This window comes from Lottia gigantea (assembly GCF_000327385.1).
Source record: "Lottia gigantea unplaced genomic scaffold LOTGIsca_24, whole genome shotgun sequence".
In the NCBI taxonomy this organism is placed as follows: Eukaryota; Metazoa; Mollusca; class Gastropoda; family Lottiidae; genus Lottia; species Lottia gigantea.
This window is the reverse complement of record NW_008708707.1, coordinates 2,694,674-2,715,569: the sequence shown is the minus strand read 5'-3', so window position 1 is coordinate 2,715,569 and position 20,896 is coordinate 2,694,674. Positions and strand designations below refer to the sequence as shown.

Sequence of the window (20,896 nt, the reverse complement as noted above, 5' to 3'; positions counted from 1 at the left end):
CTGATCATCAAGTGCTTTCTACTTTGAGTAAACTTGATTACATTTTGTCTTGAGAAGCAATAAAACCTGTACAGTAACGAATTTTATTCGTGTGTTATAACGACTTGATACGTAATTGTCGATCTCGATTCTACCTGTGTCAGTACATAAATTGTTTAAAGAGCATAAGATCTGCGCAATAAAATCATTTGAACTTTGTTTAAACATTTTGAATTATTTTCTGAAGCACTCTTATTATTTTATTTCACAATTTTGGCTTTGTTGTCATTCAGCTATCAGGTAAATGTTATGTAATTACCTAGGCTACAGCAGGTTAAAACACGTCTAAAAGATTTGTTATAATTCGATAAAAAATATTTCGATTTCTTAGAAGAGATTTACACCTCAATATAATCTTCATAGGATCGTCTTCTTAGAATTGCAAACCCTGTTAATTTGACTAACAAGGCGGGTTAGAATATTAAAGTTAACGTAAAACGGGACAAGTTTTCGCTCCTAGATTTTCTCAAAATGTCTTCGCTGATAATTGGATTATATTTTCTTCTTGGAGCATTCGATTGTGAGTCTTTACTTTCTATTGTTTTTAGTCTACATCATTAACAATACTCATTTAGTTTGGCATACCACATTCTATGAACATAGTTCGATATTTAACCCCGATGACAACACCCAAGAATGCGCATTTCTTGGTAGATTCTAATTTGGTAGCTCTAAAATTCTTCCAAGCATAAAGATAATTGATATATACATAGAAAATTGAAAAAATCCATGAATTATTGTTAAAACTGAACCCATCCAACACCAACAAAATATTAAAAGTCAGTAGAAAATTCCGATTTGTGGTATGAAGACAATATTGTCGCGGTTATTATAGAACTTTGATGAATATTGACCAGGCCGATCTAAATGATGCTCTAAAATGATGTTTAAAAATATGCTTCATATTGTCATATTTAGGTATCAATAACTCTTTGATAATGAAGCTGTGCACAGTACAAATAAACCACCAAAATGGACAATATTTCGCCTTACATGAGTCATATCTGCATAAGTGAACATATAATCACAGCTCGTAAAAGTCGTCACAACCTTCAAAAATAGTTTCTGTAGGAAATTGGGAAAAAAGAGATTCTGTAATACTCTTAATCTTCTTTAAAGTTTCAAAAACCGCGAAATTTTACTCTAGTTTTAGGTGTATCTGCTGAAAAATGTCCTTATTACGCCGGCAATCTTAATATTGGATACAAAACATGTATATTTGGATGCTGTTCAACATTCACTAGTTCACCTTGTTGTAGCATATTTAGCAAGTAAGTTTTGTCTGTTCAAAGCATTTGTACGTATCTGGTTGCAAATCAGAAACCATGGCAGTCTACTTGGAAGCTAACTTCATCTTTTCATCTCGGAACATACTGAAACTATGTATAGCGAATACTTCAGTGTGTATGCTTTACAGAACAGAACAAAATATCTGATCTATGAAATAAAAATATCAATATGCAAATTTTAAGCCAAATGCTGAAATTCGCTTTAGTGAAATATATTTTACATCGCAATGTTTATGGGGAGGCTAATGATCGGTTTGAAGTAAAATAAAAGACAAATTTGTAATAACCAACAATTTCGTATACTGCCTCTTTAGGCTAAGAAAAACAAAACAAAAAGTGAATGCTTCATTCCTTATTGAGTATGTTGATTCTATTTCAGTTCAGCTAATATATACTATGTTGTAGGAGGATCTGTAGGTGGATTTCTATTTTTAACGTGTATTATTGCTTGTTGTTGTGCCATTTGTAACAAACCAACTACAAGGGTACGCACAACTGCTCAGCCGCAACAGAATATAGCTTTAGTTACTAGTGGTAGGTATTAGATCTTCTGAAATTTCGAGATTCAACCGAACATTGTTAAAGGCCATTTAGAAAAAAATAAATCTTCTCCCCCCACACCGTCAATGAAATCTTCGCTACATCCTGAATCACTGTTATTGAACTTATTTCATTGTAATATTATATAGCTGTAACCTAGATTTAACCTTTTAATGCAAATCTTCTCATATCACAAAATATAATTGCAATATGGCAAGAAGTATTGAGCCACTCTTTTAAATAAAAACAACGTGACATAAATATTATAATTATCTCGAGACAGGGTAGTATTACTGAAGTAATGATTTAAATTTGGTTTCGAATTTCAGCTGCTCAACAGTCTGGGCCTTCGTACGGTTACCCATATAATGGACCTCCGCCGAACGCTGGGTACCCATACGGGGGTTACCCTGGAGGTGGGTACAACCCCCAACCTCCACCTCCGACATATCCTCTACCAGGACAGGTTGGCGATGCTCCTCCGAAATACCAGTCTCAAGACGACACAAGAAGACTATCTAAATCAGAAACTGGCCAACATCCACCACCAAACATGCCACAAGAGAAATGATTTATTTGAATCTTTCTATAATCCGTCTTTAATAATTAGATATTTTTATCATTATTTTTTGTCATTCAAGTTGCTTCGTTAACTCCTCATTCAAAATTTCTTAGTTTTTGACCAATTTGTAATAACAAAAGAATTATTTATTAGTATTCGAATCCGAAGATATATGAATATGTCCAGTGTATATGTGTTTATAAGTTAGTCATTTCTTTAAATGAATTGAAATAAAATTATGATTATTAATTGAGGGAAGTAACATAATGAAGCTTTTATTACGTAGACATCTGGCGTTCAAAATCAATATATTAAAATGAATGTTGAACTTCAATCGACGATAATATCACTGCTTTTTGTTTGTATTAAAGGGATTGTAAAACTATTACAAAAGCTGCTAATATGCTAATAATATTTAAAGGCATTTGCGATAGAATATAAAACAAAACTTAGTTGTATAGGAATGACCACAGACGACTTAAACCTTAGCAATTTCTTAATTGACAGAACGTGCTGATTGAAATGTAGATGTTGTAGCATAACATAATTTTCTCAAAATGTCATAAATAAAATCGAGTGCTAATCTGAATACTTTACAGTTTAGAAACCTCCATTGAATACGTATTGCATCCAGAAGTCGAATCAATGGCAACTGGTTTAGCTGTCGCCATACGTGAATCTATCTGGGTTGAACTAATAACGCCACCCTCTGTTTAGCTTCGAGGCCGATATCGGTATACCAAAGATGATAACTTAGACATCTTCCATCGAAATATCTTCAGACTGAACCTCTTAATTATTCTGCACAACCATACCACGTTTTTTTCAACACTGTGTGCTTCAGATTCATTACCTTTTGTTATATTAAACCTTAAACTATGTATGTATGTATGGTGCTATTAAGATATTTTTAAATTAGAAATGGATCTCCTTCATTTACTATCAAGATAGACGACAGCGCATTGTATCCAGTGCACTTACGTGCAATTACTCCTAGTAAATGCCATTAAAACAAGGTCATCTGATTTATTGCGTAGATTCAGTTGTTTTGTCTTTCTGATTTTGTCTTGCTATTTCTGTATCGCCATCGAATCACAAAGGTGGATTAACTTTTGGGAGCCAGGTTGGCTCAGTGAGTTAGACGTTTCTCGCTAACCTGAAGGGCCGGGGTTCAATCAGGCGTAGGTCGAGATAATACCTTCGGATTTTTCAACCAAGTTTCTTCTTGTCATTGATGCAGGTCGGACATGGAAAAAGCGTCTAGTTGTTTGGATAGGACAATGCACCAAGACCCCTCGTGTTACAGACTGTGATAAGATAAAGATCCCTCGGCAGTTGGAAGTCGGAAAAGAGAATGCTAATATCGCTGTCCTTGCATAATTGACCTTATTGTGTACTGCATGGCATGCTTTAGCCAAATAAGGATCAGAGTAGGACAGTAGGACTTCAAATACCATATACAACGCTTTATTATAATGGTTAAACGAAAGTATACATTTGCTACCCATAGCGACCATAGTTATTCACGCCTGTGCATTGGGTTAAATTTTAAATTAATATTCCTTAAATGACATGCTGGTTAATAAAAATGTCATCATATACCATAACTATGATAGATTCATAAAGGACATTAAAGGTTTAACTATGCAGATATCTTTAAGAAGTAAAATGCTGTCGATTTGGAAAGGCTTGTTACACTGCTTGAACACTTACCGACCTGTGTGATAATTGTGGGTCATAATTTATTTACCTCCTCGTCGAAGCGTCGTTGAGAGGACATAAAAGACCATTAGTGCAAAAGGTTCATATTTATCATATTTAAAAAAGGGAATTACATGGTGTATACTGCTGAAAGAGCACTATTAAAAAAGAGGTCGTCTGAAGAAATGTGTTCGTGTGATTGATACATTTGTCAACGTCCGAAGACTTACAAATGGCAACAGATGAAAATTATTGCAACTGAAGATATATTATTACCATTTTAGATTTTAAAAATCTACCATTCCACACAACAGGAGGTGAAAATAACCATTTGTAAGTCATAAGAGGTGATGGCCAGATGAGAGCAAGTCTTTCTGTAGACCGGTGAGCATGGTCTTCATTGTCCCCATCCGGAATCAGAAACGCAGGACGTAAAACTCCACTGCAATTGCAATAATATTGTCGACATAGCAATAATGTAAACTTGACCTTAACGTTGCAAAGCCTCTTTCTCCCACGCAAACCTTTACCTTTTATTGTATCTAAATACACCCTTCACTAGGCTTTATGTATAAATCTTATTTTAAATCTCTTACATTTCATTTAAGGCTGAAACAAATTAATATATGGCTGTTAACTAAATAACACTGGGTATCAAATGTGAAAGTGGTCCGTAGATATACAGTTGTAATATTATTTTGTCTTTTTCACCGACTTTAGGGTATGGACTTGACTTTGAGTTTAGAATTGCTTAATTTTCGCAGTGTGTAATATGGAATCTGTTTGCCTTCGGCAATGTCTCAAATATAATTTGTGTTCACTACAAACAAATTGCAACTGCCATTCTTGCAACTGGATGGATTACCCGGTTTGTGTTTGCATAAATGACAGAAAATCACGAGATATGGATTTTATCTCAAAGATTTCGGGTTTTGATTTTCTTCTCAGTATATGTAGGCCCAATCCGTCCATTCGGTTCTTTATTTCCCTTCAGGATTACACTGTCCGAAAACAAGATTCCATCTAATCCGTCCTCAAGGATTCCATAGCCGGATTTTTGACATAGAATAAGTGGATAATGTTCGCTTCGTGTTCCATACTGTACTCTTCGTTTTTCTCTCAAATGTGCAGTATCGTTATTCCCGCATTAAACATCGTAGCTTGTCTATTCGCACCGTAAGTCTGTCATAAATGGTGAGCTACCACAATCGAATATGGTAAGCAAAGCATTAGACCATTGTCGTTCGATACTAGTTTATCACAGACAATTTACTTTTATTGGCCTATTCACTCACATATTGACACGTCTATATTTTATATACTACAGTGGTAGGTGTTGTCGCTTTCAACCGGTGATAATGTTGTATATATAGATTTCATAATTTACCTGCTGGCGACTAGGTAATCTCTTCAAAAAAATACAGGATTATCTTAATCTTAATCTACAGGTGCGTATCTTAATATAACCAATTGTATATTTAATATACGTTAAGTTAAACGGTTTTATGAGTCTCTATTTAGTCGAGATTTTGCAAAAGCATAAGTAAGACATAAAATATGGACTGAGTCGATAGCAAAAGTTGACTGCATTTCAAATGTATACGTTTATGATTGAAATAAATAGACTGGAATTTTTACCTCCATATTTTCTTTTTATTGGGGAGACAGTCAACAATGCATTGCGAAATATTAATGTCATAGCAGAATGTATTATCGTTGAAAAATGAGCAAGATGCCAAGTTCCCACCAAACCAGCTCTTTTCTTTTTAGTGTGGGTATTGACCTTCTGAATCCACGAGTGATTTTTAAAACTTTGATGCCTTATGCCAATGCTCAAGTCGTTGCTCTCGTTATACATATTAGTTTAAGAGCATTAGTCGTAGCATTGAAGTAAATTGGGGTAACATATTGGAGAAGTTAGAAATGCTGGGTACAACAATTACAGCATAATTTGTCGGAATGAACACTATTCAGCAATATGAGTGCAGACCAAACTGTAGGAGGCGCCGTGCTGTAAATTATCAAAATAAAAAGTCAACAACTCTCTTTAAGGAGGCTTGTAATTGTACGGGCGTATTCATGCATAAAGTAATCCATCAGATATCTAGAAAGTATTTGTTTTTCATTACTTTATAAAATTTACATATTAAGGTCAGGCATATGAAGCGTCTTGTTTTGTTCAAAATATCAACTTGTTGTTGTGTATTGTAAAGTAGAGTTTGATAAAAACGGCCCAGTAACTCTTTATGTGTCAAGTAGGGGGTCATACATTTGAAAAGAGGATCTACCAGTATTTTTTTAAAATTCATATAATGCTCGCTGCTTTACTCCCGCGTGACACAGATGCTCTGGTTTTGTATGGCAATGTATACTGAAGTCATGTTTAACCAGCAAATTTAGGTGAGTTTTTTTTTTCAAATTTTATTTATGTTTGCTCTTTTCTTATTTTCTATTAACAAGTGTAGTCTGCATGGCACAGGTCGGTCAAATGATGTTGGGCTTCATCCAAGGAACTTCATCGTCGTCTCGGTTGAAAATAAGTATACCATTGATATGTCGATATATAGTAACATATACCAAATGAATAGTTAGAAATAAGGACAATCATTTCAAGGGCCCTAAAATGTTCATGTTGAATTAAATTTCACCTCTACTTTTCTCAAAGCCATTATTTGATTAAGAAGATAAGAGATTTATTGCATATACGCCCTATGTGGGCAACATACATTAAGAAATGACATATGATTAATGAAGAATAACAACATACCACAATGTATTATGGTCCTTTCTAACGCTCCTCGAGAACAAAAAAAAACACAAAATTATAAAAGGTGGTGGATCTTGTATAATATTAAATGATAGATGATTGTGTCTAGGAAATGTTCATCTTCAATTTAGTATCCATAATTTACAGGGACATACCTGTACTGATCTCGTTCTATTGAAAATATTGTGTTCCTTACTAGGCGTGCAAGCCCGTCCTGAAATCTGTGTCTGAAACTTCATGCTTAATATAAACCCAGACTACTACCTTTTGGTTTACTGATGCAATCTAAACAAATAAATATAAAATGGGACGATACGAAAAATTCATAAACCATGCGTGCATACATACATTAGTTATTGTAGCTGTTTTACTGATGTCATGTTGACATAATTCAATTATATAGCAACTATATTTTCTGTTTAGTATCAAGCAATAGATTTAATTATTGGCTAATCAAATTCTGTTAAATTTCATTTCTTCTGTTCTCACTATTCTGGGAAAACCTGATAACCAATCAACTAGTCAATAAAGTGCTTTTGAAAATGGGACCAAGGCTTGTTACGATGACAAGTTCATTTTAACCAGCGTATGACATATTCATTACGAAATCATAGAAGCGTGCAGCAGTCTAATTTAGTTGACTAACAAAATAACTCATTATCCCGATCAGTAAGAGAGAACTGGGCCATAAAACTGAATTACAGTTAATTTATTTCGTTCACATTTAATTAATATTGACTGCCGGCAATTCAATTTGTACATACATGAATACGAAATACAATGCTGATTCATAAAATAAGTGATGTGTAATGTGGTATAACTCAAGCCAGTTCCGCTAAATGCCATACGATGGACTCCTGTCGTTATACGTATATGGCTTTTAAAGAGCTTTTCTACCTTTTGTCTGTTAAACAAGACCAATATGCAGCATTTTTGCAGATGTTTGTGGTTCTAGCAATTCCACTAAGCTTTATATTACGTTACTTTCACAAAAGCTACCTTTGTGATAAACTAAGCTGAATTAAATTTCAAGGATCACGGACGTCTGACTAAATATTGGAATTTTGCAAATCAAAGTCACTGTCACCGATACACGTCAAGAATTTAGAAATGACCTTAATGTTTAATGTGGGCTAATGATCAACTCTTCCTCATATTGCTTGTCAGATTGATAAATGTCAAAATGTAAACCATGCCATATCAAAATGTTGAGATTCTAATTTGATTGACAAGAGAACATCCGACAAATACACGTACATTCAATGGATCGTTTTAAACACAGATTTAAAAGTAGCTATTACAAATAAATAGATACAGAAATGATATAAATTTTGCAAAAATAACGACCATATTATTTTACCAAATTCTTGCCCCAGAGTCTTTTATGCTTATCTTCATGTATACGTGTTTGTGTATGATTTCATAATGGCAATGTTTCAGTCTTAGTTTTGCTCCATGGTTTCAATTCAAATATCAATCTATGAATATGTACAGATAAGGTTATAATAATTCAATCAATAATTAGTCTTAATAAAACACTGCAAGTTCAAGGTAACCACCATACTGCTTCCTGTCAAGCAGGTGTATTAATTAAATGTTTCAGCGGTAACTAATCAATACAACCATCATTCACATTGAAGCAGGCGCCATAAGGATATCAGTACCGCACTCAATGTTTTGTTTCCACTTCGTTGGATAGGTTTTGCTTATTCAGGTAAGGATAATGTACATAAAGTCACCCATATATCATGCGAAATATTTAACATTTGAGTATTCAAATCTCGATATATCGGATTCAAAAGTGGAGCAAAATGTTAAAAACGCCGGTAGTATATCATGAAAAATAAGACGAAAGTCTGTTAGTATATCATGTAATTACCGTTTCATAATTGAGATCGCGATATACCGGATTCTGTGTTGCAAAACTAAGCAGAATCTGCAGTATATCATGCAAATTATTTACAGTGTGATAATTGAGATCGCCGAATCTGAAGTGTAGCAAGATTGCATTGTTATACATTTCCGAAATTTCACTAATTCAAATCGACCCATGCATTACAGACTACATTTTCCTTTAGTTTCCTTTTGAGATGGATAAACAAGCAAGAAATAATGATATGAGAATAAGTAGAAAAAGTCATGTTTGTATGACTTATTATACAGAATAGATGTTTAGTCCACACCATATTATAGAATATAGGGCTTTAAGTTCGTGATCCTATCTTGAATAAGTATATAAAGGTGAATTGCCAACAATACAATGACTGCTACCTGTCCAATAAAATATCTCGTAAAACCATTATCCATTATCAACCTTCATACAATATACCCGCCCTCAATTTTAAATAGGTCGCCATGCTTGACTGGTTCTCATGGCAACCAGTCATTAAACGACTTCTGTTCAACCATTTTTATATTGATGTGTTTCTCATCCATTTATATGAACTAACGGTAAGGATACTTATAAGGCTAAGGATAAGCCACTTCACGTTCGCTTCTACGCTAAACAAAGAAAGTGGAACGCATACAGATGATCTTGTAGATTGAAAGCGTATTTCTTAATACGGTCCATGTTCTTCATTTCCTACATAACGATGTCTGTTTAATTTCAGATAACATATCGTATAGACAATGAGTTGAAAATCGTAAAGGGGAGAATCAACTGAAATGTCGGAGGTGGCAACGACAGAGCGAAACTGTTTAATCGCAAGTGTTATTATTGTCTTATTTATTTGTCTCTGGAATATACAACCATTCTCTTTATCGTGTTCTCCATTTTTTCTAGTGTATCTGTACTTCTTCGAAGTGAAAATGGATCGTACATATCTTGTCGGTGTTCTGGTGTTTTTGCTAACCTTATTCCTAATATGGTTTTTCTGTTGTATGAAAAGACGTCGACGATCAGGTGCTCTTTTGGCGGGAAAAACGAAATCCGGTGTGCAAGAGGATGAGTTCCGATCAGACGAGAAAACCACTTTGTTTCAAAATGTCCGACATAGGAATAGTGGTGATCAGGATAGGTTTAAACCGGATTTCAACAACGATGCCTTCCGATCAGACATGAAAACCACATATTTCAGTAGCACTAAATCACAACAAAACACTTTAGAAAAATCACCTCTGATATCTAAAAATAATGAGCAAGAGGAATTTAGATCCGATGTGACTACCAAAACGTACACGTCGTATAACACAACTCAGAATGACATTGTGCAGAAGCAAAACGTTGAAACTCTACAAGCAAAAACCGAATCGGATCTGTTATCAAGTAGCATGGACTCTTCAATGTCCTCAGATTCCTTTGATCACGTGGATGTCCTCAAAGTCAAGACGATGAAGAAGGATAGTTATAAGAAATCTAAGCACGTAGAGAAGCTGGCTGAAAAATTCAAATCCACTGATGAAGTTACTGAAGCTATGAGGCGAGCTGGTTTAGAACATTGTAACCTTATTTTTGGTAAGTGAATACATTTTTCCCAGTTCTTCGGAAAAACAAAAAAGCACGTTCGGTCTAGCTTTAAAATGGGTTGTCCAGCCAGGCAAGCACGTGTATCAGGAGCTCTTACGTTTCCAATTTCCAGAAGGTGGTTACTTCCAAAAGACTCAAATGGTATCGTTTAACTAATAAGCAACCATCTCAGTGAGGCTTCGACCGATTCCTTCTTCATACAGATATATTGGTTCTAATATCAGCCATATAACGTTTGTTATTTCATTAAATTTTAATATTTTACCAAGCTAATGCATTTATGAGTACTACACTCTCATACTCAATGCTGAAAGTACTGTGATTGTGTGAATATTGAGCCTGAAATTAAACCATTATTACTACCGAAACAGTACCATATTAATGTTTAACATTAACCAATATATTCCAGGTGTGGACTACACGGCGAGTAATTATAAGCAGGGTAAAAAGACTTTTGGTGATAAATATTTACATAAAATAGATCCAGAAGTACTCAATCCTTATCAAAAGGTAAGCCAAAGCATATCGTGTAATATCGACATGAGTAGTTTTTGAAAGAGGACAGTCTCCTCGTTTCAACACAGGATTAGAAGCCAGTATGTATTGCAGAGTATATTCTAAGGTTATGATGCATGGCACCTTTTTTATCTTCTAAAAGTATTTAATAACATGCATGTTCTTTTGTCCAAATAGCTGAAAATCGGAAAGGCCATATAAAAATATGTTTTATATTCCAAACTTTTCAGAAAAGGGTATTTGTGAGTCAGCCTTAAATGAGGTATATTTACTGAGGGTTCTAAATATTGTTTTAAATCTTATTTCAGGTTATAAAAGTCTTGGGTAAAACGCTACATTCATTTGCTAGTGATGGAACAATACCAGCTTTTGGGTTCGGTGACATGACTACCAAAGACAGGGCTATATTTTCACTTAATACATCTGTGAGTATATATCTATGTCATATTTCTCAACCCTCGACTGTGCACATACTTGTAATATTAAGCTTGAGAATCATCCTTATGCCAGAAAATCACGAGTATTGACATACAGGATTAAATGTTGGTTTTGAAAATACTTGTGTATATAAATGTTAAAGCTATGTCCTCACATCACTTAATACTTTAAATTTGACTGATAACAAAAGTTGCCTTAACAGCAAACAATTTTACTAGGAGATACTCATCTATAAAATTAGTCAAAGTTGATTATCCAGGACACACATCGATTTGAAGGGTGAAAATTCAACGGTCAGCTGTCAACATTATTTTGCTACACTGATTGGCTTAGCTAGAAAATTTCTGTTTCTGAGACTGGTATGATTGGTAACAAATAATTTATTGTAGGGTTTGTGTGTAGGATTTGAGGATGTATTGAAGACGTACGACAGAATAACACCCACTGTCAGACCAAGTGGACCAACCAACTTTGCTCCACTGATATATCAAGCTATTTCTATTGTTAAAGCGACCAGTGAGGTAAGTTTATCATGTTTAGAAGTTATATCAGTGTCAGTCTATTGTTCTATAAATCAGGCTTGTTGAAATTTTCTGGTAATAATTTGACTAATTTTTTTATTATGTAAGATTAATGAACAGACCAGTGAATCAACAAATGTTTCGCAATAAAAATGAAGCGATGGCATTGGATTTGTATAGATGTTCTTGTTAAGTTCAGAAAACTGAAGTGTAATCTGCAATATATTGACGCATTATCGCTTTTGCAACTATGTTCTTGGTGGTTCTTTGCGACACAAAATTGAATGGTACAAATGAAAATGAGAATATACACAAGATGTTCTTGTGCCTTCCAAATTGATCACTCTAAGAAGTCACCAAGAGTGTGAGTTCATTAACTGCAATCCACGTTTGAATTTGAAATTTGCATGTAACATTAATTTTGCAAGAAAAGGCTTAATATAATAATGTTAAACAATTTATTTTTTCTTTCGTTTTGATTTTGATTTTGTTTCGTTTTGTTTTATTCAGCCTAAACACAAGGTATGGATCGATATGATTTTGTTTGGGCACATATTAACCCTAACAACACTCGTATATTAATGTATTATATTAATGCGTGCACACTAACCTTCGGTTGCTATTGTCGCTTGTAGAGTATTAAATTAGAACTATTCTGCATTCTATGATACTCACTGGAATATAATCTATCTCCCGTGGAGCATTCCGAATGGCAATGATCAAATTGATAATTCCATATGACCTGTCCCTAAATAGTATTGAATGCCTTATTGTAACGTATCATTGTATACTGACATGACGAAGCTATATCACACGCTCTATCATACCCTTTCACTAATCCGACCTGCCTTCAGTTGAGAACTTTGCAGATAACGCTTGGTCTTGTCATCTGCACTGTCAGCTGACGTTATTTAGTTTTTTTTTCTTTTCGAATGAACGAAAAGTAACATATGATTAGTTGACAAATGGCAAAAGGCATGGCAGAATAATTTTTTTCTAAAAAGTTTAATAACGCATTCTGTACCTTTTGCTAACCTTCTATGATATTGCTATGTTACCACTTGTTATTCGACAAAAAATACCAATAACGCTTGGTAACGTTTTACAAACTGAAATCAGAGCTAATAGATTAGTTTGACAATATCGAACAAATGAGTACACTGAGTAAGATAAGTATCAATATGATATACGTGATATCGCTTGATAGAGGTTATTGTGTACCTGATATTTATCATTATTAACCCTAATAGAGCACATACTAAATTATAACATACTGTCATCGGTATTTTAATCGTATATTGGGCTTTCCCTTATACGCTTGTTCTATTATAGATGTTGTTGCAACTTTAAATTCACAGGAGAAAATTTATAGCAGTATATCACCAGATTGTGCTAATTGACCATTAATATATATTCCATATAGCTTTCTTTTTAAAACGATTTGCATGGTGTTTAACCGATAAAGTACATCTATTACTATATGGGTATTCGAGTTTCGGGGATATTCAACTATTGTTTTAAATGATCTTTTGCCTTTAATGATGATATCATGTTGTAGTTCTTTTCTTCGCCAACATTTTTAAGTCATCTTTCTTGGCTCATCTTAAAAGAGATATTTAAAAGATATTCAATGCTGAATGTCTGATTTTAATGTGTTGTTCCAATATCAACAATTCCTTGGTCGGCATGAAAATCTCACCTTTCATGAGACGAAAATTACACATGCAATTAGATTTGCCATTTGCTTATAATGGCTTTTGTCTTTATTTTTAAATATTATTTCAATAGTTATATATGCACTAAACCATTAAAGAGTATATTATGTTAAAAATATCTTGTCAGCCCTATGGTTAAATGAATTATAGAGTCTTCTTGAAACATCCCAAGTTATACGGCTCTGTAGCATTTGAAAGGACGAAATTCTGACTTCAATTCGAAAAGTAGTATATCCTTAATTGTGATTTATTGAACATTAAATCTATATTTCAATCGTTTCTTAACATTTATCAAGAAAAGTAAAAAGCCAGTTACACAAAACTGATTTATACATACACACTCCAAGGGGGATAATTAAATAATGTATCGAAATAATGTCATTCATTCAGTCATTCCAGTTTGCGAAAATTACTAAAATATAAGCGGTATTTGTACGATATTTGACAATTGTTTGTATTTATATGAATATTCAACAAAAACTATTAAACAAAAAACACTTAACACAAAATATTCAGAAATATATGAAAAAAGCACTGTGAAAATGATGATACATTTACTCAAAAAATCTGAAAATGGTCGATATCTATACTCTTACAAAATATGGCAGTTCATAAAGACTAGCTTATCGGATGGGTGGAGAACTATATCTACTTTACTGATATATATTTACGGTTCATGTCCCAAGAAGAAATATCCAATTTCATCTCTTACAATCTGTAAATTATTTATTTTCAGTATCATATATTAGTAATAGTTGCTGATGGCCAGGTTACCAGTGAGCGAGAAACAACAGAAGCTATTGTGAACGCCTCAAATTATCCCTTGTCTATTATCATGGTGGGTGTTGGAGATGGACCTTGGGATACCATGGACGAATATGACAATAAACTGCCTACTAGAAAATTTGATAATTTTGAATTTGTAGACTTTCATAAAGTGACCGAAACTACTAAAAATGCTGATGCCTCATTTGCCCTCCATGCCCTGAAGGAAATTCCAACTCAATATAAGGACATTAAGGATTTAGGATATCTAAAATAATATCTGTGGAAACATGTATAGGATTCGAGTAATTGATGAATTTATATTACGCCAGCCCAATTTATGACAGGTGCTTTCTGATCATGCCTTAAAGAAGTTATCTATTTTTTGTTTCGGGATGTTTAACAGGATCCACAAACGTCAAACAGAAACTATAACATACCAGCAAAACGATTACACAAGGGCTCGAACATTTCTTTTGAATCCAGAGTTTGTTTTTAACACAAAGGTGTTTTGACCTTGAATGTTCATGGTGAATTTGGTTCACATTTACTTTTTTTTACAATATATGAGTTACTTTCTGTTCGGCTCTCGCATCTTTGTTTACGTAATATAAGCATATCTATGCAAAATAAACATTATAAGCGACTGAAAAACCCAGTCGCAAAGTGGCATAAAAATTTGCAAATTTTTCTTCCACAAAAGTTAACGACGTCTTGTATTGTTTATGACGTCCATAACAGAACAAAAATATGACATGAAAGTTTCATCAACGTCCAAATCAGATACATATTTTCATTTTCTGTCAAAGTTGTTTCGTCTCCTTAATCCATCCTTATAGTTTATTCTTGTCCCAAATAAGCTTCTAATAAGTTCACTCCACTGTATTGCGTGATAACCTTTCTGTTATATTTGTTTATAAGAATGGTGTTAAGGGAATATCTCTTTTTTTCAAAAAGCATAATGAATGATGCATAAAACTTTATAAACAAATGTTATTATATGCATATTTGTTTAAAAGGACGGTGTGTTTTAATTTTTTTTTTCTATCTAACTGCCTTTATCGTGCATATTTTTATCTTCAATTGTTAGTTTAGATATTTCTCATGTTTTATTGTGAACCTCATATTCTTTCTATGTACATTTTTAACAATTTGTTAAGCTTTAGAATATACTTTTGTCAATAATGGCTTTGGTCTTTATTTTTAAATATTATTTCAATAGTTATATATGCACTAAACCATTAAAGAGTATATTATGTTAAAAATATCTTGTCAGCCCTATGGTTAAATGAATTATAGAGTCTTCTTGAAACATCCCAAGTTATACGGCTCTGTAGCATTTGAAAGGACGAAATTCTGACTTCAATTCAAAAAGTAGTATATCCTTAATTGTGATTTATTGAACATTAAATCTATATTACAATCGTTTCTTAACGTTTATCAAGAAAAGTAAAAAGACAGTTACAAAAAACTGATTGATACATACACACTCCAAGGGGGATAATTAAATAATGTATCGAAATAATGTCAGAAATGTTTATTCATTCATTCCAGTTTGCGAAAATTACTAAAATATAAGCGACATTTGTACGATATTTGACAATTATATGTATTTATATGAATATTCAACAAAAACTATTAAACAAAAAACACTTAACACAAAATATTCATAAATATATGAAAAAAGCACTGTGAAAATGATTTTAAAATTGAACTCTGATCCAAGATGTCACATTTCTTCAAAAATTCTAAACTATACTCTTATAAAATATGGCAGTTCATAAAGACTAGCTTTATAATTGGTGAGCCACTTTCCTCCATCCCTAACAGTGTTTCTAAGTTTATCTTGCCATCGCCCTGCTGGTAGATAAATATCCCTAGACAAATCACCTTGAATGACTACAGGGGCAACTAAAATATCGTTGCCTAATAGAAATTCATCATCTATCATAAACGTTATAGCGTCAGTAGGAGCTACCCACCACAATGGTCTGATAATAGGACTTCCAGTTACCGTTGCTTCTCGAGCAAGTCTTACAATTGTCGGTGTGTAAGATGTGTGAAGGTCTATTAATTTTCTAGCTTCAGTCGTAAGAGTGGTGTCATTGTAGATCCACGGTGGGACTGAAAACTGCATGGAAGGCAGGAACGTGTTCACCTGCAACCATCTAATAAATAGTTCTTGATCTGGATAGTTCCTGGCTTCTAATCCATCAGCGGCATCATAAGCATTACCACCGATCATGTCCGGGAGAACAAAAGGGTATCCGATTAATCCAAAAGTTAAGGCACATGGTATAATAGTTTTCAGACCGTTACTTCTTGTCCAGGTGGAATCTCTGTCCAGCATGCGACTAAATATCGGTAGTCTTTGAGTCCTAGCACCGACGCGAACCTCCTGATGTCGGATATTTTTGTCTGATTCATATGCCAGCTCTGCCCATTTTTGTGTGTACACATCGGGATTCCTGTATGTAGAATTAACACTATACACATTTGGCAACCAGTTTACTTCGCCTGCATCAAATTTAAAGGAACTAATATTATAATTGGTTTTCAGATTTTGAAGTTGTTTTAGGTACCATGACACAGCCTCGGGATTAGTTACATCCAGAATACCAGCTAATTTCCCTCTCCACCAGCTAACGAGTGCTGGCAAATTGCTGTCCAACTGGCGTACAAGGTATCTCTTTTCATAGGCTTCTTTGAAAGATGTGGAATCTTCATTGAAGAAAGGATGAACCCATATAGTCACCCGAAATCCTTTATTATTTAATCGTCTCACCATGGCTGCTGGGTCTGGAAATTTATTTAAGTCGAAACCCATGTCACCATAACGGACGGTCCACTCGTCATCAAGTTCAATCTGGGAATGGGGAAAATTATTGGATATAATATCATCAGCAAATTCTTCCAATTGAGTTTCATTGATATCCTTCTTGTACATGGCCCATGTGGACCAAATTGGTGATTTGAAAAGTTTCTCGTCGGGAATGTTTTCTGGACGGGGTATATAGGTTTTAGACATGTAATCGTGAACTTTTCTGATATTATTGGCATAACATACAGAATAATTCAGATATGGAAGACTGTTATCATAGTTGATGTAAGGATATTGGGTGTATTTAGCGGACATGCAAAATTGACGTGTGTTGTTTTCGTTCATTGACAGGTGCAATGGGACATCTTGGTCAATAAATACACCATATCCGGCAGACGACAAGAAATATCGTTCTAATACACCGCCGTACATTTTTGCATACGAATCAGACGCCACATAAGGTGCCAGTTTTTGTTGAATGATATTCATAGGCCAGTATTGATTCCAATCTTGAAAACCTCCATACCAATGTCCGGACATGTTTAAGCAGTCTTTTAGTTCTTGAGAAACACAAGACAAGGCCGACCAAGAAACATCATAGCATGTGACGTCATTTTCTTTACGAGTTGTCATCACGAGTTTCCGGTCGTTTTCCCACGTGACGCATACGTTACCATCCTGGCTACACGATTTATATGAGCTAGGGTTTTTAACTCCCATGCCAATTGTACCGGTAACAGAGGGTCCTATTTTCAGTTCTTGTGCTTCACCCAATTCTATCTCAGCACCCTCAACCTTGTATTTTGATTCTTCTGCTGGTGTCTCATCTTTTGTAATGTTCTCGACTGACAGAGCCCATCCAATAATACCACCAATCAGCACCAGCAGTACTAGAGCAACCACCACACCCATCAATATCTGACGGTACCGACTGTCCAATTTCGTCATGACGCCTTTTCTGAAACGATAAATAATGAGTTCATGCTTAGTGGTATAGCCAACATAATCTTTTTCGGTTTTAATAATACAAAAACATCATAACACTAATAATATACTTAACAAATACTTTCACGCACTGTCGGTTTTATTAGCCCAATCAGGTGTAGAGTATTAGGACGTTCAATATCATTACAATTTTGATATGGTATAATAACATATGAAAAAATACACAATCTGTAATCTTTTGATCAAATATGAACCAACCCTCTTCATGCTGTTAGTATTGGTATTTATTAACATATGATTTACCCACGTCTTGACTGCAGATCTAATTAGTCAAGATGGATGTGGTATCCGATGGGAGTCAAGATCACACATCCCATGTGCAACAAGCCTTTTGTCATTAAACACTCGTGACCTTATCATTCCAGTTCTAATTTAAAAGGAAGGATTTGAACCCTATTTCATGGAATGATATTTCATCGAGGATGTTCCACTCAAAACACTTCTCTAGCTGTACTATTCCGAGTAGATATAACACTTGGTAAACATTACTAAGCTAACCGGCACTTGTTAATGAATAGGCCTGTTCTTTCTATGAAATAAAATCTAAGTTACTTATACTGTGGAATTATGCCACAGACTGAAAGATCCTATAGAAATTCCTACCTCCATTTTGATTTATTAATTTGAACTTGATCCATAATAACTTTGAAATTGATTTGTTACTTAATCCCTGACATTAAAATCATATTGAAATTCACATCATATTACATTCACTAAGTATCTTGAAATTCAACAGACGAACACGAGCCGTTATAGAATATCGCCATGTTTGATTTGTTTTAGACTATTTATCTATAGACCTATATTGAGTTATTTATGCCGTAACCAAGGTACACATTGTGGCTTGAGAGAAGGTCTTAGTGTCAAAGGGGAGGCTTCAATTAATTATGAAGCACGTTTCGTTCAATATCTTACATTCTCGGTCAGTGCAATTTAATAAAAAATGATCTGATCAAAAAAGGATGGGCTGGTTTTGTACAGATTTGGTATGTTGTGGATACTTTTAGTATTCAGCGTATAAAGTAGGCCTTGAATGCCAGAATATACCCAAAACTATACAGGTATCCCAGTGTTAAAACAGTTCAGAAGGGATTTACTGGCCTGTCTATCCGTATAGGGAACAGTATAGCTTCCTAACTCAACATTCCAAATTCATGTCCGACGTATGTGTTTCCTTTCATTCCATCTGAGCCAAATGGTAGTTGTAATGGTGACTTCATAATTTGGTCATATTTTTTTGAGATTACAGGAACCATAGATGGTGCGAATATAAATACCATTTAAAAATGAAAAAGACCGACACTCAACAGGATCTGAACATAGATCTAATGCCAATCCTTCAGATCCGCCAATGACACTTATTTGGAGGTTTGAGGATAATGCTACATGTATGATATTTGGTCGTCCACTAACTATGTATGGTCACGAAATGTAGTGGGGATTACTTACAACTAAATTGCTTAGTGGTTTAAGGAATCCTCTATGTCCTTCGTAAAATAAAACTTACCGCACTGATCGCCACATGATGAAACATCAAAAGTTTAAGAATAATTGTCCAATAGTAATAAAGTAAACACACTTTTATCCTTGTTCACTTGAAATCCATCTTACTAACAGATTTATAACCTAGAAGCACATAACTTCCACCCAAGACAACTTTATTAACATTTCTATGTCCAAGATTAATTTTATTGGAAATTTATGACTGGTATGACCATATCGGTTTTACAGTCAAATGGATCATAAACCTTATAAAGAAAGGGTATACGTATTCATAAATGGCCTACTACGATTTTCTTTAATCCGGATTGAGGATGAGTCGAGTGCTATTTACTATAATGGTAAATATTATCAAATAATCACAAATATCACAGCCACAGCTCATCATGATTCCATATTATCCAAAACACGCTATGATTCTTTTCCTTAAAACATGCATAATTTACCCCAATACATGTTCAAACCTATAAGGTATCCTGCGATCCATTTCTCATTTAATCAAATGTGGATTGATCTTATAAATTGTGTGTATAGCGAGTCAAGCCGTCTATATTTCTGCGTTTGTTCCAGATTAGGTTTGACCAGCTGGAAGAAAGAATCCACATGAACCTAACTTCTTATTCTTGAAAAATTTTTTTTTTGTTTTTGTCTTTCTTTTGCTTATCCCAGTTGCTGCGTGTATCAGTCCGTTCTTTACGATACACATTAAGAAATCAATATATAACTACATGTGTCATTATTCCGAACACTCAACTCTCTTCATTGTCAGTACCAATCGATGATCAATAACATTCCTTTCTAAATCGATTCACTGTCACATAGGCATAACTATTATCGTACGTATACGAATGTCTTCTACATTTGTTGAAGTGACTATGTTCTAAAGAAATACGTGATATACTAATCAGTGACACTGCCACATTCCTTACAATTCATTAGTGAAATTACAAAAAAAAAACAATTCCATTGGATAATGAAATAACAACCAATCATGTTTCATTTATGCCAAACCGTTTTATGGATCGAGGAAAGAATGACCTTGAATTAGTATTATGTAAAATGCAGTAACTAGGGCGCTATAGTCCAGATCGATAAAAAGTAAAAGCTGCTTCCAGTTTCATTATTTAAAAGCAATAAACAAATACCGCTGTACGATATTGCCTCCCTTGAATGATTTTTTTTCAAGTTTTAAAATTAACTGTAATGTATGTTCTGACAAGTGATTTTATATCTGCATCGAACGCGAGT

The 20,896-nt window shown here is 34.1% G+C and overlaps 3 protein-coding genes across 3 annotated transcripts; 2 read left to right on the top strand and 1 right to left on the bottom strand.

Moving 5' to 3' along the window:
- Nucleotides 1-433: 433 nt before the first annotated feature.
- Nucleotides 434-3,347, top strand: LOTGIDRAFT_231960 (hypothetical protein). Its single transcript, XM_009055382.1, has 4 exons — nt 434-559; nt 1,187-1,310; nt 1,708-1,862; nt 2,198-3,347. The coding sequence occupies exons 1-4, from the start codon at nt 511-513 to the stop codon at nt 2,437-2,439; spliced, it is 570 nt and encodes a 189-aa protein (XP_009053630.1). The 5' UTR covers nt 434-510; the 3' UTR covers nt 2,440-3,347.
- Nucleotides 3,348-10,231: 6,884 nt separating this feature from the next.
- Nucleotides 10,232-14,599, top strand: LOTGIDRAFT_116463 (hypothetical protein; the record flags this gene model as incomplete). The annotated part of the gene is made up of 5 exons (XM_009055381.1): nt 10,232-10,355; nt 10,777-10,877; nt 11,192-11,308; nt 11,711-11,842; nt 14,294-14,599. 5 exons carry the CDS (start codon nt 10,232-10,234, stop codon nt 14,597-14,599), a joined length of 780 nt encoding a protein of 259 aa, XP_009053629.1.
- A 1,476-nt stretch (nt 14,600-16,075) lies between these two features.
- On the bottom strand, nt 16,076-17,863 carry LOTGIDRAFT_116491 (hypothetical protein; the record flags this gene model as incomplete). The annotated part of the gene is made up of 1 exon (XM_009055380.1): nt 16,076-17,863. One exon carries the CDS (start codon nt 17,861-17,863, stop codon nt 16,076-16,078), a length of 1,788 nt encoding a protein of 595 aa, XP_009053628.1.
- Between the last annotated feature and the right edge of the window lie 3,033 nt (nt 17,864-20,896).